Source organism: Panicum hallii, chromosome 7 (assembly GCF_002211085.1).
Source record: "Panicum hallii strain FIL2 chromosome 7, PHallii_v3.1, whole genome shotgun sequence".
Taxonomy (NCBI): domain Eukaryota; kingdom Viridiplantae; phylum Streptophyta; class Magnoliopsida; order Poales; family Poaceae; genus Panicum; species Panicum hallii.
Window position 1 is genome coordinate 31626542 of NC_038048.1, and position 15093 is coordinate 31641634.

General features: G+C 50.2%; 1 protein-coding gene and 1 pseudogene across 1 annotated transcript; both read right to left on the reverse strand.

The window, feature by feature from the left end:
• Window positions 1-1923: 1923 nt before the first annotated feature.
• LOC112900965 lies at window positions 1924-3837 on the reverse strand (annotated as a pseudogene).
• An 8028-nt stretch (window positions 3838-11865) lies between these two features.
• LOC112899944 (indole-2-monooxygenase-like) lies at window positions 11866-14002 on the reverse strand. The gene is made up of 3 exons (XM_025968613.1): window positions 13370-14002; window positions 12815-13279; window positions 11866-12681 (listed from the first exon to the last, which is right to left on the reverse strand). Exons 1-3 carry the CDS (start codon window positions 13877-13879, stop codon window positions 12040-12042), a joined length of 1617 nt encoding a protein of 538 aa, XP_025824398.1. The 5' UTR covers window positions 13880-14002; the 3' UTR covers window positions 11866-12039.
• Window positions 14003-15093: the final 1091 nt, after the last annotated feature.

Below are 15093 nucleotides of genomic sequence, written 5' to 3' on the forward strand. Positions count from 1 at the left end.
TTCAGGACCATGCAGTTGACGCCGCCGCCATCTACAACATGGTACATGGACTCGGGTGCAAGTAACCACTTGACATCTGACCCCGGTAACATCACAGTTCCTCATGCCGCCTCTCCCTCCTCACCCTCCAGTATCATTGTTGGCAACGGTTCTCTTATTCCTATTACCTCTGTTGGCTCCACTTCTATACCTGCTGCCCATGGTCCTTTTACTCTTAACCAAGTTCTGGTCAATATCCAAATTATCAAAAACTTAATTTCTGTCCAACGCTTTACAATTGACAATAATTGTTCAGTTGAGTTTGACCCTTTTGGCCTCTCTGTGAAGGACCTTCGCACAAAGAACATGATCGGTGCAATAGTTCCGGCGACCTTTATCTGCATGCTGCCGCTCTGTCACCAGTACCTCGCACGTACCGCGGTGCTCTAGCTGATCCCAATTGGCACTCTGCCATGTCAGAAGAATTTGAAGCTCTCAAGGCCAACAACACCTGGGACCTGATTCCCCGACCTCCGGGTGTCAACCTCATCTCTGGTAAATGGATATTCCGTCACAGGCTCCACCCTGATGGCTCTCTTGCTTGCTACAAGGCTCGCTGGGTGCTTCGAGGTTTCACTCAGCGATCCGGCATTGATTTTGATGAGACGTTCAGCCTAGTTGTCAAACCAGCTACAATTTGGACAGTTCTGACATTGGCACTTGGTCGTGATTGGCCCATTCATCAGCTTGATGTCAACCATGCATTTCTTCAGGGCACCCTCTCAGAGACAGTCTATTGCGTCCAACCTTCTGGCTTCATTGATCCTTAGTTCCCGGACCATGTATATCGCCTCAACAAATCACTCTACGGCCTCAAACAGGCACCACGTGCCTGGTTCAGTCGGTTTGCTGCTCACCTCTTCTCCCTGGGTTTCACTGGAGCAAAGTCAGATGCATGGCTCTTCATTTTCACCGTGGGAATGAGATGGTATACTTGCTACTCTATGTCGATAACATTGTCATCACTGCATCCTCTGATGGTCTACTCCGACGCACCATTAATGCCCTCCAGCAGGAATTCTCAATGAAAGACCTCGGACCTCTTCACCATTTTTTGGGGCTGTCAGTAACCCGACACAATGGCTCCATGCATCTCTCTCAGCGTCACTACACTTTGGAGATTCTTGAGCGTGCCGGTATGAGTGATTGCAAGCCCTGCAGCACCCCCATTGACACTCACTCCAAGCCTTCAGCTCATGGTGACCCTGTTGATGACACCACGGACTATCGGAGCATTGCAGGAACTTTACAGTACCTCACCTTCACTCGTCCTGACATCGCCTATGCAGTACAGCAGGTCTGCCTTTTCATGCATGACCCTCGAACGCCTCACCTCGCTTTGGTCAAGCGTATTCTGGTACCTCCGCGGCACTCTTGATCATGGACTGCTTCTTCACCGCATGGATCCCTCAGCCTTGGTCGTCTACACCGATGCTGACTGGGCTGGTTGCCCCGACACTCGGAAATCTACCTCTGGCTATGGTGTTTTCCTCGATGACAACCTCATATCTTGGTCCTCGAAGCGTCAGCAGACTGTGTCTCGCTCCAGTGCTGAGGCTGAGTACCGCGCCGTCGCCAATGGTGTCGCCGAGATGTCATGGCTCCACCAGCTCTTATTGGAACTTCACTCTCCGCTCACTCGGGCCACTGAGGTATACTGTGACAACATCAGTGCAGTCTACCTCTCCACAAACCCAGTTCAGCATCAGCGGACCAAACATGTGGAGATCGATCTACACTTCGTTCGTGAGCGCGTGGCCATTGGACACGTCCGTGTTCTCCATGTGCCAACCTCGTCGCAGTATGCCGACATCTTCACCAAGGGGCTGCCCACATCTGTCTTCATGGAATTTCGCTCCAGCCTCAACGTTCGACCGTCTACCGTTTCGACTGCGGGGGAGTGTTAGACATATACCCTGGGCAGTCATGCAATGGGTATATGTCTAACAGGTACAAGCAACATACACGCATGTAGAAATCCTTATCCTTCCATTCTAAAAACAAGAAATCCTTATTCTTCGGGTTGACCTAGCCTTCCAGTGATTCAGCAAACACATTCTAACCTTGGAGCAAGAATGAGCTTATCTTTTCGGTGCACCATTAATCCAAACACCTCTGTCATATCAATGCCATTCAATCCTTTTGGCATCTCCCAATCGAAGCGATACACAAGATTTGCCAACATGATTTCGACGGAGGCCAACCCAAAATTCATCCCAGGACACATCCTTCGGCCTGACCCGAACGGCAGAAACTGAAAGTCAAGCCCTCTAAAATCAACACCCTCCGTGGCCCCCTTGTTGACGAACCTCTCTGGCATGAATTTCTCCACATCATCCCATAGTTTTGGGTCACGGCCGATTGCCCAGACGTTGACGAAGACGGTCGTACCAGCCGGAACCACATAGCCATCGATGTTGCAGCCCTCTAGGGAGAGATGTGGGAGGAGGAGCGGCGACGGTGGATGCAAACGGAGAGTTTCTTCGATGACAGCCTTTAGATACGACATTCCGGTGAGGTTGTCTTCTGTGATGGCTTCTTGGCCCTTAGGTGTGTTACTTCTCACCTCTGCTTGTAGCTTGGCCATAACATCTGGTGCTGCATGAGCTCAGCCATGGTGTATTCTAGTACCAAGTATGCCGTGTCTGTTCCTGCTGCAAACATGTCCTGTTGTTCACATAAAAGTTAGCAATGTTTATGTTCTAACGAGTCCTACAACTTGGAGTATATTTGCCTACTACATGAGTGGCTGGATATGATCAGATGGTTCAGAAAAGTGACTGAAAAGTAACAAATGGAAGAAGTTGTAAACTCACGGCCAGGATTGCTTTGATGCCGTCTCTGGTGAGCCCATACTCCTCTTTCACGGACAGTAACACATCGGTGAAGTCACTCTCATGGCGCGGCGGTGCTCCGGCCGCCGCCATGCTTGCGTGCTCGTCGATCACCTTGTCAAGGCACCGGTCCCTGAGCCTCTCGGCCTTGCGGCGCCCCGGCCACATGAGCACGCCGCCGGCCACCTTGGCCAGGCCAGGCCTGGGTAGAAGTTCTCCAGGTTGAATCCCCCAAGGACGGCCATGCTCGCGTCCATCACCTCCTTGAACACCTTGTCCAGGCCGTCCGCCCTGAAAGACCGCCCCGCCACGGCGCGGCACACCATGTCGTTCGTGAACACGCCCAGAGCTCGCTTATGTCCACAGCCGCCGCGCGTGCCGTGGCCGCGCCGCGGATCCTGTCAATCACCATGCCCACCTCCTCCTCGCGGGCGGCGCAGTAGGACTGGACCTTCCTGGCGCTGAGCAGGTGCGTGGTGACCAGCTTCTTGGCCCGCCGCCACCCCTCGCCGTAGGGCGCGAACCCGACGTCCGACGGCCCATACCCGAGGACGTCGCCGAAGATGGAGCGGGGCCGCGACGCCAGCGACTGGTCGTGCGTGCGCAGCACCGCCTGCGCGGCGCGCGGGGACGTCGCCACGAGCGTCGGGACCGCGCCGAGGCGCAGCAGCATGAGGTCCTCGCCGCCGTGCCGGGCGGCGAGGCTCCGCATGGAGACGTGCGGGTGCGCGCCGACGAGGTGGAGGTGCCCGATCAGCGGCAGGGCCGGAGGCGACAGGGGCAACCTGCTCCCTGTCATCGCTTGCTTCCTCGTTGCTCCAGCTTTGGTGAAGTAGCGCAGAAGGACGAAGGCGAGTATGAGGGCAGGGAAGAGCAGTGGGGAAATGCTTTCAGCGGCGGTGAAGAAGTGCCGCCGGCGAGCTGATCAAGAACTAGTACTTGAGCCATGGCCACCTGAGGTCACAAGTACGTTCTCGAGGTGTGCCAAATTGTGATGTGTCCTTGGTGACGATCTTATAGAGGCATCGGAGATGTACGAGAAAGATAATCACTGACGAGTTGACTTTAGAGGTTGCACGCCGGATTGGACGGAGGATGAGAGGAGAGGCACGAGATCCACATGCATTTTGTACGTACGTACGATTGGCCAATCTTGTTCCACAAGGTGACGTTGTACACTTCTATGATGATTGCGCGCTGAATTAGTATATGTACCACAAATGCAAGTTGTATATCTCTCTCCAAGAATAGCCCTAGTTGATCAATACAAATTACTCCCTCCATTTTAAATTGTAGGTTATTTTAGCAAATTTAGATATATAGATTTTGCTATATATCTAGATATTTTGATGCATAGCAAAATTTATATATCTAGATTTACCAAAACAAATTACAATTAGAAACGGAGGAAGTAGGCATGGGTGAAGTACTAATGGTGATTGCAAAATACGTTTTTCTAGATGCAGTCTAATGGTGAAGTTGATCATACTACAGATGAAGTGCTTGTTTGAATTAATCCATGAGACCATGACTTGAAGAAGCATACGGATGAAGTCCTATGTTATGCTACTAGCTTGTTTCATCATACTACGTACAGATAAAGGACCTGTTTGAATTAATGATGTCCATGATTTATAGAAGCACACGGATCGGATTAAAATCAACCCATATATGGTTGAACATTCTGCCGATGCATCAAACCCATAATAAGTAATAAGTAATCAAGTCGATTTCCTACAAGGTAGATGTAGATGCTTCCTTTTTCTATGATAAATAACGTATGCACATGTATCGAAGTCCAAAGCACATGAGTTGAAGTTTGATTCTAGATGTTTTTTTTTGTTTCCTCCAATCAACGAGCATTTCATCAAAGACAGTAATTCATACGTGTAGATATAGACTCGATGATGACATTCTACTCCCCATGTTCCAAATTGTAGACCGTTTTGGCAAATGTAAAGACATAGCTTTTGCTATGTAACGATCTACAATTCGGAACAGAGGGGGTAGTAAGTTATAAAACAGGTCACTATATAACTCTAGCGAGATGACCATGCTCGTAACAAGTGCTCCATATTAACCACATCATCCAAAATATATAAAAAAGCTACAACAAAGTCTTATCTGTTGTTAGAGAGGAACTGACAAAAAATTGTTCTTGCTTTGCTCGCTGCTGTGTCAACCATAGAAGTGACGGCGAAGATGAATAAAGACTTGATGTATCCTACTTGTCTTTCAAGTCGTTGGTGTAAGAAGTCTATACCTCTCAAAGCTTTAATATATTTCTCGCTTCTTCATTCGAAAAGAGAAAGTGCACACAAAACATTACCTTCATGCCAAATAAATAAAGCCATATACCAATATACTGAAAAATATACCAGGACACACTACTAACAATGGATGAACGCTAGTTTATCATTGTGACCTGATCGGTCGTCCCCTCCCTCATCTGTTGCCTCCCACCACAGCATTTTGTGCTGCCTGCCATGCTCGCCTTTTCCACCATTCATAGTGAACGCAACGTGGACAATCATTTTCCCTCATTTTCTTTCCTCGAGAGGTATGTCATTTGCTTAGTATGAAATGCAGGACATGCTATACATGCCCTAGGGTGGGTCCACAAGGTAGTGCGTGATAGATAAGCCAATAACAACAATAGTGGCTCCACAATCATATTTCATTTTTGTAGAGGGCTTATGTCAGCTTCGGTTGAGAAGTTGTTTTGGAAATGACGGTTTGGTAGGGCTCCATGTGGAGCCGGTGCAGAAGCACTTGAGCGCGAGCTCTACTAAAAAGGACCTAACTACTACAGACATACTGCTAACATAGAAATCTTGACTCAATTTTTGAACTAACCATGTTGATAGTGTATTTGAGCAACATTTGAATAATTAATTTATTTTATTTATATAATAAATGTAATCGCGACTGCGGAGCCAAAGAGGGGTCCACACATTTCCATGTGTGTTTCCAGATGTCCAAAATTTGTCGGGGTAAACTTTTTCCTCAAAGAAAGTGATGGCTAGAGAAGATCTTAGTCAATTTCAATTCTTGATGAGGTATCTCAACACCTGCAGTGTCAATGTGCACGGTTTTAAAAAAGCGATCATGGTCAAGCAGGAGTATGCCCCGAAACAAGACTACAAGGAAGATCGACCATAACTAAGTCGTTTGTGTTCTCGGCCGTCCTAATGTCTGTTCTTCAAGTACACAGACTTATTACAATATCTTTTTTCCCATCCCTACAACGTGAATTCATCAATGGAATGACACTAGTTACTGATTGTTGCAGTAGTGCGTTACCACTGCTACACCAGATGCGCCGAGGGTGAGCACCAGGCCCAGGAAACCAAGCTCGAGGGTCCATGATCCCGACTGGCTTGCATGCGAGGGAAAGGGCAAGGCCCGTGTAACCGAGTAGGATAAGTACTGGGAGAGAGAAGGAGAGAGACAACAATTGAATTACTGTAAACCTAGCTACTCCTTGAACTAATCATTCCTCCGGCCGCCATCTCTCTTCTTCCTCTCTGCTTGCTTCCTCCAATTCCCCTTCTCCCTGCTATCCTCTATGCTAACAATTGGTATCAAAGACACCGATTCTGGTTACCCGCATTTCATCGATCGATCTGCAAACGAATTGGGTTCGGAACTCTCGATTTTGATTTAGTTTGAGATCTAGTCCGATAATTTCCGTTCACGCAGCTTGATCTGGAACGCAATCCATGATCCTGGAGAATCCCCCACCTCACAACCACTACACCCGATTCCAGCATCGCCAGGGAGCCATGAATCTTGAACAGAAGCTTCTGATTCGACGAGCTTTCCAAGAACCTCTCCGATGAGCTCTCCAAGCTCTTTGAGGAGCAGGACCTCAAGTGGGATCGCCGCCTCTCAAATCGAGAAACCACATGGGAGAGAAAACTTGACGACCTCCGCACCAACCACGACACGCGCGTGACGGTCCTTGAGAAGGCGGTGGCTGATTTCAAGGAGTGGCGCCCGAAAGTCGATGGCATCATCGATGATCTAAAGCTGATAGTGAAGAAGCTCAACCTCCACTACGAGCGTGCAGCGTTCGATCAATCGACATCCGCACCAGGCATCCTCTTGCCTGCTCCTCCGGCTCCCACACATCCTACTGCCGGGCACCCAGCCGACTAAAGATGGCAACGGGTAAACTATCCGCGGATATTGCCTCTGGATATCCATACCCGCGACCTAAAAATCATACCTGAACCCATACCCGTTACCCGCAACGGATAGCAAAACGTATCCATATCCGTTACCCGCGGGTAACGGATATCCGCGGATATATCCGCGGGGGGGGGGGGGGGGGCGTGGGGGGGGCCGGAGTCTCGATCCGCCTGACGGCCTGCCTGGCGTGCCCACAGCGGCGGGGAGGGGGGGAGCTGGATCTGGCGGGTGGAGTCTGGAACTCTGGATCCACCGGACCGGGGGGGGGGGGGGGGGCAGGGCCGGGGCCGGGGCCTGCATGCCTGGCGCGGCCGAAGCTGGGGGGTGGCGGCTGGAGCCGCCGGACGGGGGGGGGGGGAGTCTGGATCCGCCGGACCTGGGGGGCCGGGGCCTGCGTGCCTGGCGCGGCCGGAGCCGCCGATCGGGGGGGTGGGGGGGGGGGCGGGGAGCGCTGGCGCGGGCGGCCGGGTGGGGCTGTGGGAGGGGGCGCCGGCGGCTGGAGTGGGGATGGGAGAGTTAGGGTTAGGGTTATCGTTATATATATGGTTTTGATGTGGACCCACATATCAGATGCGGATTTCGGGTTTCGGGTACGGATAGTAATTTTTGTTACCCGTTTTAAAAATATCCGTGGATATTATTTGCTACCTGTACCCATACCCGCGGATATAAAATGGTACCCAAACCCATACCCAACGGTTTTTTACCCGCGGGTATGCGGATAATTCGTGTCCATTGCCATCCTTACAGCCGACAGGCCCAACAGGCACCGCGTCGACCAGTATCACCGGGAGGATGGATACGGAGTCGTTACGGCTATCGTTCATCCCACGGTCACAGGTATGTTCCAGTCCATCCCTCCACTTCCACCACCAAGTAGTTCTGCTATGTTTCGAATCGCCGATTAGTAAATCTTATGATTGCGCGTCTGGCTCGGATGGTGAGCAAGAAAGACACGAGGGTTTGTACTGATTCGGACAGAATGTCCCTACGTCCATTCCGAGCCACTTGTGCTCTTGCACTAGGTTTGCAGTAGGGGGTTACAAATAGATGAGAGAGGAATTGGGCTTCCAAGTCTCTGGTGGAGTATGCGTGTACGAGTGTGAGTCTGAATTTCGTCCCCCTCAAGGGGGGTCTCCCTTCCCCTTTTATCAGTCAAAAGGAAGGGAGTGGATACAGAGAAAAAAAGAGAGAGAGGAAGAGAGAGAGAAAGAAGTCCCCGGGATCGCGCCGCCCCTCCTCCCCTTCGCATGGGCCCCGCTGCCCCTGTAGATGATGATGGAGGCGCTCCCATGCCGTGCCCTGGTGCGACGTGCGGCGTGCACCCCGACGGAACGGGCGGCGCGGGTCTGCCGGGCTGCAGGATGGGCGACGTGCGCCCTGCCGAGACGGGTGACGTGAGCTCCCGGCGCGTTTTACGGCTTGACCCCGGCGCGGTGGATGGCCGGGGCCTACCGTAGTAGTCTGCCTTACACCAGAGGTTCGTCCTTCAGCGTGGTCCAACTTTGTGAGGTCCCTGGGGCCCCACGCCTCTGGGGCGGACATGCCCAACCCCTCACCCTTGGGGTTGGGCGAGGCGGACGCGCCCGACCCCACATCGTTGGTGTCGGGCGAGGTGGACGCGCCCAATCTCTTACCCTTGGGGTCAGACGAGGCGGCCGTATCCTTCTCCAGTGCTTCGCGTTGGGCTGTCAGTGCCCCTTCTCCTGGTGGGCCGTTCTGTGGCCGTTTGACAGTCCAGCTGGCCCAAGCCGCGCACTTTGAGGGAGCTAATCTGTGATTAGCCTCCTAAGGAGCGTTTGTTGGGGAATCCATGATATTTGCCCCCGACACTCAGTGGTAACAAAAGGTTTTCACAAAGCTACTTGGCCTCCAATACAGAATTGTATATAAGAACGGAGTTGAAAATGGTGTAGCTGATGCCTTATCCAGGAAGGCTTCTCATGATTCTTCTTGTGCTGCTATCTCCTGTTGCACTCCTCAATGGATATCAGAAGTTTAGGCTGGCTATCAGAATGATCTCCAAGTTCAGGATATGATCTTGAAGTTAGCTATTCAGTTTGATTCTGTCCCTCATTTCTCTCTGTCTGCTGGTATTCTGAGATATAAGTCCAGAATTTGGGTTGGTGCTAATGTTCCTTTACAGCTAAAGTTGATGCATGCTTGTCATGCTAGTGCTTTGGGGGGCCATTCTGGATTGCCTATCACCTATATGAGAATGAAGCAAATGTTTGCTTGGAAGGGCATGAAAAAGGATGTGTCTCAGTTTGTCAAGAATTGTCTCACATGCAGCAGGCTAAACCAGATAGAACCAAAATGCTAGGTTTGCTACAACCTTTGGAGGTTCCTTCTGGTGCTTGGCAGCTCATTTCCTTAGACTTTGTTGAGGGCTTACCTTTATCAGGCAGTGCCAACTGCATTCTAGTGGTCATTGATTCATTTACCAAATACGGTCATTTCATACCATTACGCCATCTATTTACTGTGTTGTCTATTGCTAAGGCGTTTATGCACAATGTTTATCGACTTTATGGCCTTCCTACTGCCATTATCTCTGACCGTGATAGAATATTCACCAATCACTTTTGGAAAGAGTTACTTAAACTGGCAGATGTAGGGTTGCACATGAGCTCCAGCTATCACCCCCAATCGGATGGTCAGACCGAGCGTCTGAATCAAACAATGGAAATATTCGTGCACTATTTTGTCAATGCTTGTCCATCCAAATGGAGTAGTTGGCTTTCTCTGGCAGAATATTGGTACAACACATCTCATCATTCTGTTGTGGGTCGTTCTCCTTTTGAAGCTTTGTACGGTTACCCTCCACGTCATTTTTGGATCACCTCTGTCGATGCAATCCAATCTCAGGATTTATCATCTTGGCTCAAGAATCGTCAAGTTATGAACACTCATATTCACCAGCACTTGCTCCGAGCCAAGAACCGTATGAAGAAACAAGCCGACAAGGAAAAGACAGAGAGGCAGTTCACTGTGGGTGATTTGGTTTTTCTAAAGCTTCAACCATATGTCCAGTCATCCCTAGCTCCTCGTTCTAACATGAAGCTGGTTTTCAAGTATTTCGGGCCTTATAAAGTCCTGGCTCGAGTGGGATCAATGGCTTATAAATTAGATCTTCTAGCTACTTCTTCCATACATCCGGTGTTTCATGTCTCACAATTGAAGCCGGCATCCCTTCCACATTCTGAGGTAATAGCTCCTCTACCAAATGATATTGTATTCCTGAGGAGATTCTGCAGATTTGAACTGTTTCCATGGGTGATCGTTTTGTGGAGCAAGTCTTGATCAAGTGGACAGGTTGGCCCCGTTCTATGGCGACCTGGGAGAACTTGATCACTCTACAACAACGTTTCCCTGCTGTGGCTGCTTGGGGCAAGCGGCATCACAAGACTGGGGGAATGTTACCACTGCTACACCAGATGGGCCAAGGGTGAGCACCAGGCCCAGGAAACAAAGCTCGAAGCTCAAGGTCCAAGGTCCCGATTGGGTCCACTCGCTTGCATGCAAGGGAAAGGGCAAGGCCCGTGTAACCGAGTAGAATAAGTACTGGGAGAGAGAAGGAGAGCTGTAAACCTAGCTACTCCCTGATCTTAGTCATTCCTCCGGCCGCCATCTCTGTTCTTCCTCTTTGCTTGCTTCCTCCAATTCCCCTTCTCCCTGCTATCCTCTGTGCTAACATAGTGAAAAGGATGTCATGCCACCACGAAGAAATGCTTGAGCTAGTAGAGAAGAAATATGACACATAGAGGTACTAGGACAAACGGCTTGGGACGATGTGGGCGGCGGTGCGGGCGTACGGCTAATGGCGGTAGTGTGCTGTGGAATGAGAGAGAGAGGACACAACACAGGTGGCGATCATCCACATGGTTGAGTGAGAGAAGTAGGGACAATGAGAGAGAGAGGACACAACACAGGTGGCGATCATCCACATGGTTGAGTGAGAGAAGTAGGGACACGCTGAAGGAGGTGGCAACAAACCCCAGGTAGATAGGGTCGTACACTCGCTCGTAGTAGGGCATCCGCCTCCCCTTGTTCCGCCACAGGTAAACGATAATGGTACTGAAAGGTGCAACGAACACATGCATCTGCTCATTCAGGTATAAATTACTCTGATCCCTCCATTTGAAATTATAGGTAAAAACTTTCTAGCTAGGTACACAATTCATCAAACACAAAAAATCGGACCTCCTTGTCTGGCTTCGGACCTTGACCTTTACTACTAACAAGAACGGAGTAAATATGGGAGATGCTAGATTACAGGTGCCTGAAAACTAGCAGTAGGATCAGGCAATCATTCCAACCATTACATCGGGGATCTGACGGCGCTTGACATTTCTTCTTTGTGGATCCCTGTGATTAGACATCATACTATAATAACTCGATCTCCGTGGGTCCCTGTGAGCACATTTCCGGATCTTGGAGACATTTAGCTAAGGTTGTGTTCGTTTGCTAAGGTCTAAAGTTTAGACCCGTCACATCAAAGAGAATCTTGTCATTTAGAAGTATTAAATAAAGTCTAATTACAAAACTTTTTGCACAGATGGGTGCTAATTTGCGAGACAAATTTAATGAGCCTAATTAATCCATAATTTGCCACAGTGATGCTACAGTAATCATCCGCTAATCATGAACTAATATACCTCATTAGATTCGTCTCGCGAACTAGTCCTGAGGTTCTACAATTAATTTTATAATTAGACTTTATTTAATACTTCTAAATGACAAGATTCTCTTTGATGTGACGGGTCTAAACTTTAGACCCTAGAAAACGAACACACCCTAACTGAAACAAGCAATCACCTGCCGTCATTGCATTGGTATGAAAAATAAATGTCAAAACATGCACGGACACATTTTAAATAGAAATCCAAGAAACATTCTATGCTCTCCCTCAAGATAGCGACCAGTACTACACTACAAGCAACGTGTCTGATTCATTTCCTGCATAGTGCACCTAACAACCTTTGAAAAGGTGCACAATTTCAGGTGTCGTAGGGATAAGCAGGAGCTTTTCTTTTCGGCCCACTGTCAACCCAGACACCTCAGCCATATCGACCTTATCAACACCTTTGGGCAAGTCCCAATCAAAGTGGTAGACAAGATTCGCCAACATGATCTCAATGGAGGCCGTTGCAAAATTCATCCCGGGGCACATCCTCCGTCCTGACCCAAAAGGCAAAAGCTGAAAGTCTTTCCCTCTAAAATCGACTCCTTTGGCTTCCCCGTTCTGGACGAACCTCTCCGGCATGAACTCCTCCGCGGCATCCCACAGCTTGGGGTCCCGACCGATTGCCCAGACGTTAACGAGCACAGTGGTGCCGGCAGGAACTCGAAAGCCCTCAACATCACAATCCTCTAGGGAGAGATGTGGCAGGAGGAGTGGCGACGGTGGATGCAGACGGAGTGTTTCTTTCACAACAGCTTTCAGATACGTCATTCCAGTGAGGTCGTCTTCGTTGGTGGCGTTTCGACCCTTGGGAATGCCGCTCCTAACCTCGTGCTGTAGCTTGGCCATGGCTTCCGGGTGCAGCATGAGCTCAGCCATGGCGAATTCTAGGACCAAGTACGCTGTGTCTGTGCCTGCTGCAAACATGTTCTGCATGTATAGGTCGTGTTTAGAACTTCAGATTAGTATAGAGGTAGATCAAGGATATACATAGAATAAATAGAATGATGGAGATTCTGCCTTCTAAGGAAATCAAGGAGCAGAAGAGAATTCGTGAACTCACAACCAAGATCCCCTTGATGCCGTCTCTGGTGAGACCATACTCCTCTTGCACGGATAGCAGCACATGTATGAAGTCACACTCCTGCAGGTTGCTACCACCACCATCCTCATGGCGCGCCGCCGGTGCTCCGGCTTTCTCGCTCGCGTGCTCGTCGATCAGCTTGTCGAGGAGCCTGTCCCACCCATCCCTCACCCTCTCAGCCTTGCGACGCGCCGACCGCACGAGCACGCCCCCTGCTGCCGTGGCGAGGCCAGGGTAGAAGTTCTCCAGGTTGAATCCGGCCAGGAGAGCCATTCCTTGGTCGATCAGCTCCCGGAACACCCTGTCCCTCCCCTCCGCCCTGAACGACTTGCCGGCAACAGCGCGGCACACCATGTCGTTGGTGAACTTGCTCAGGAGCTCGCTCATGTCCACCGCAGCGCGTGTCGCCGCCGCGGCACCGATCTTGCTGATCACTAGCTCTACCTATACAAAGCACGACATGTGGATGCATGGATCAGCGTTCAGGCGACACTGATCTTGCTGATTTGGCATGGGCATGGCTGATTTGATCACCTCTTCCTCACGGGCGGCGCGGTAGGACTGCACCTTCTTCGCGCTGAGGAGGTGCGTGGTGGCCAGCTTCTTCGCCAGCCGCCACCGCTCGCCGTAGGGTGCCATGGCGATGTCCGACGGCCCGTAGGTGAGCACGTCCCCGCAGACGGACCGCGGCCGCGAGGCGAGCGCCTGGTCGTGGGCGCGCAGCACGGCCCGCGCGGCGCGCATGGACGAGGCCACCAGCGTCGGCACCGCGCCGAGGCGGAGCATCATGAGGTCCTCGCCGCCGTGCCGCGCGGCCAGGCGCCGCAGGGAGACGTGTGGGAGCGCGCCGACGAGGTGGACGTGCCCGACCAGCGGCAGCGCCGGAGGGGAGGGAGGCAGACTCTTTCTTCCTCGTCCTCTCCATGGCCCCGTGATGAAGAACTGCAGCAGCGCGAAGAGTAGGAGAGGAAGGACCAGTAGAAGAAATTCTTTGGCCGCCGGCAAGTCGCCGGCGAGCTGATCAAGAACTGCTACTTTAGCCATGGGCGGCACTTGAAGTCAAAATATGTTGGTGAGTGGGCCTGTTGGAATTGAATCCGATCTTATAGATGCATGTAGTGGCACTGTGGCAGTGTAAAAGTGTGGCGAAAAAGAGAGATGCTAAAATGCTGGTGACTGAATGCTGGCATCCAAGTGGCACTGTTGCCTTCCTATCTCGGTAGATCAACCGTTGCTATCGATTTGCATCCAAGTTTCAATTCAACTCCGCAGCTCCCTCTCCCAGCGGCGCCGCTCTCCTGGCTTCTTTGGAGCCCGTGCACGGCGGCGGGACCCGCTCACAGAGGCGACCCCTACGAGCAAAGTCCTGGCAGCCGCTCTCTCTTTCAGCGGTGGCCCGTTCCCTGCGGCCATGACGAGCTTGCTTGGCAAAACAATGTCAATGTTTGCTGACACATATATTCTGTTTAATGGGCAAGGGTAAACTTGTTCCATATGTAAGTGTTCTATGACCTGTTGGTGGTGGAAATACTATTATATGGGCTATAATGTTCTACAGCAAATTACCATGAATTTATAGTATTTTGTGGCAAAGATATATTTTTTTAGTGGCTCGTGGCAAAGCCAACTTTGAAGAGTGTCCATGAGCAAATTTTGCCTATTTTATTTTACTTAGTTAGATTAATGTATGGATGCTTTTACTTTCCTTCAATTTGGACATTAGAAATTCCATGTGTAGACTAGCAACTGTTGAATGCACTAGGGTTAAAGTTGGCTTGGTTTGGTTTAGATAGGTAGAGTGATGGGTTGGTTTGGATTGTGCTGAACTTGCTATAGTAAGAGACTTTTGGGTTATTTTATTTTATTTTTTAAAAAAGGAAAGGATTGCTTAGTGTGGGGTTCAGTACAGTTTTGAGCCCATTAACATGTTCGGAATTCCTAAATGACACTTGAGTAAAAAACTTATTATTGTTGTCACTCGAATTTTTTGTATGGAATTTCTTTGTTGTTTAGCCCACTAAGCATGCACATGAGGCCCATATGAATTGATATAGCCCAGCTCTGTATACCTTGATTTTTCCCTGCAGGAAATTTTGGGCCAATGGCCCGCTGCATTCCAAGCAAACGGTTCCGTTTGTTTTGTTGGATCCAATTAGGACACGGAGCCAAGAAATTGAGTCTATACAGAACCCTGCTTGGAAATTGAGTCCATTATTAAAGCAGGCCAACATGACCTTGTTAAAGCAGGTTATGTATGA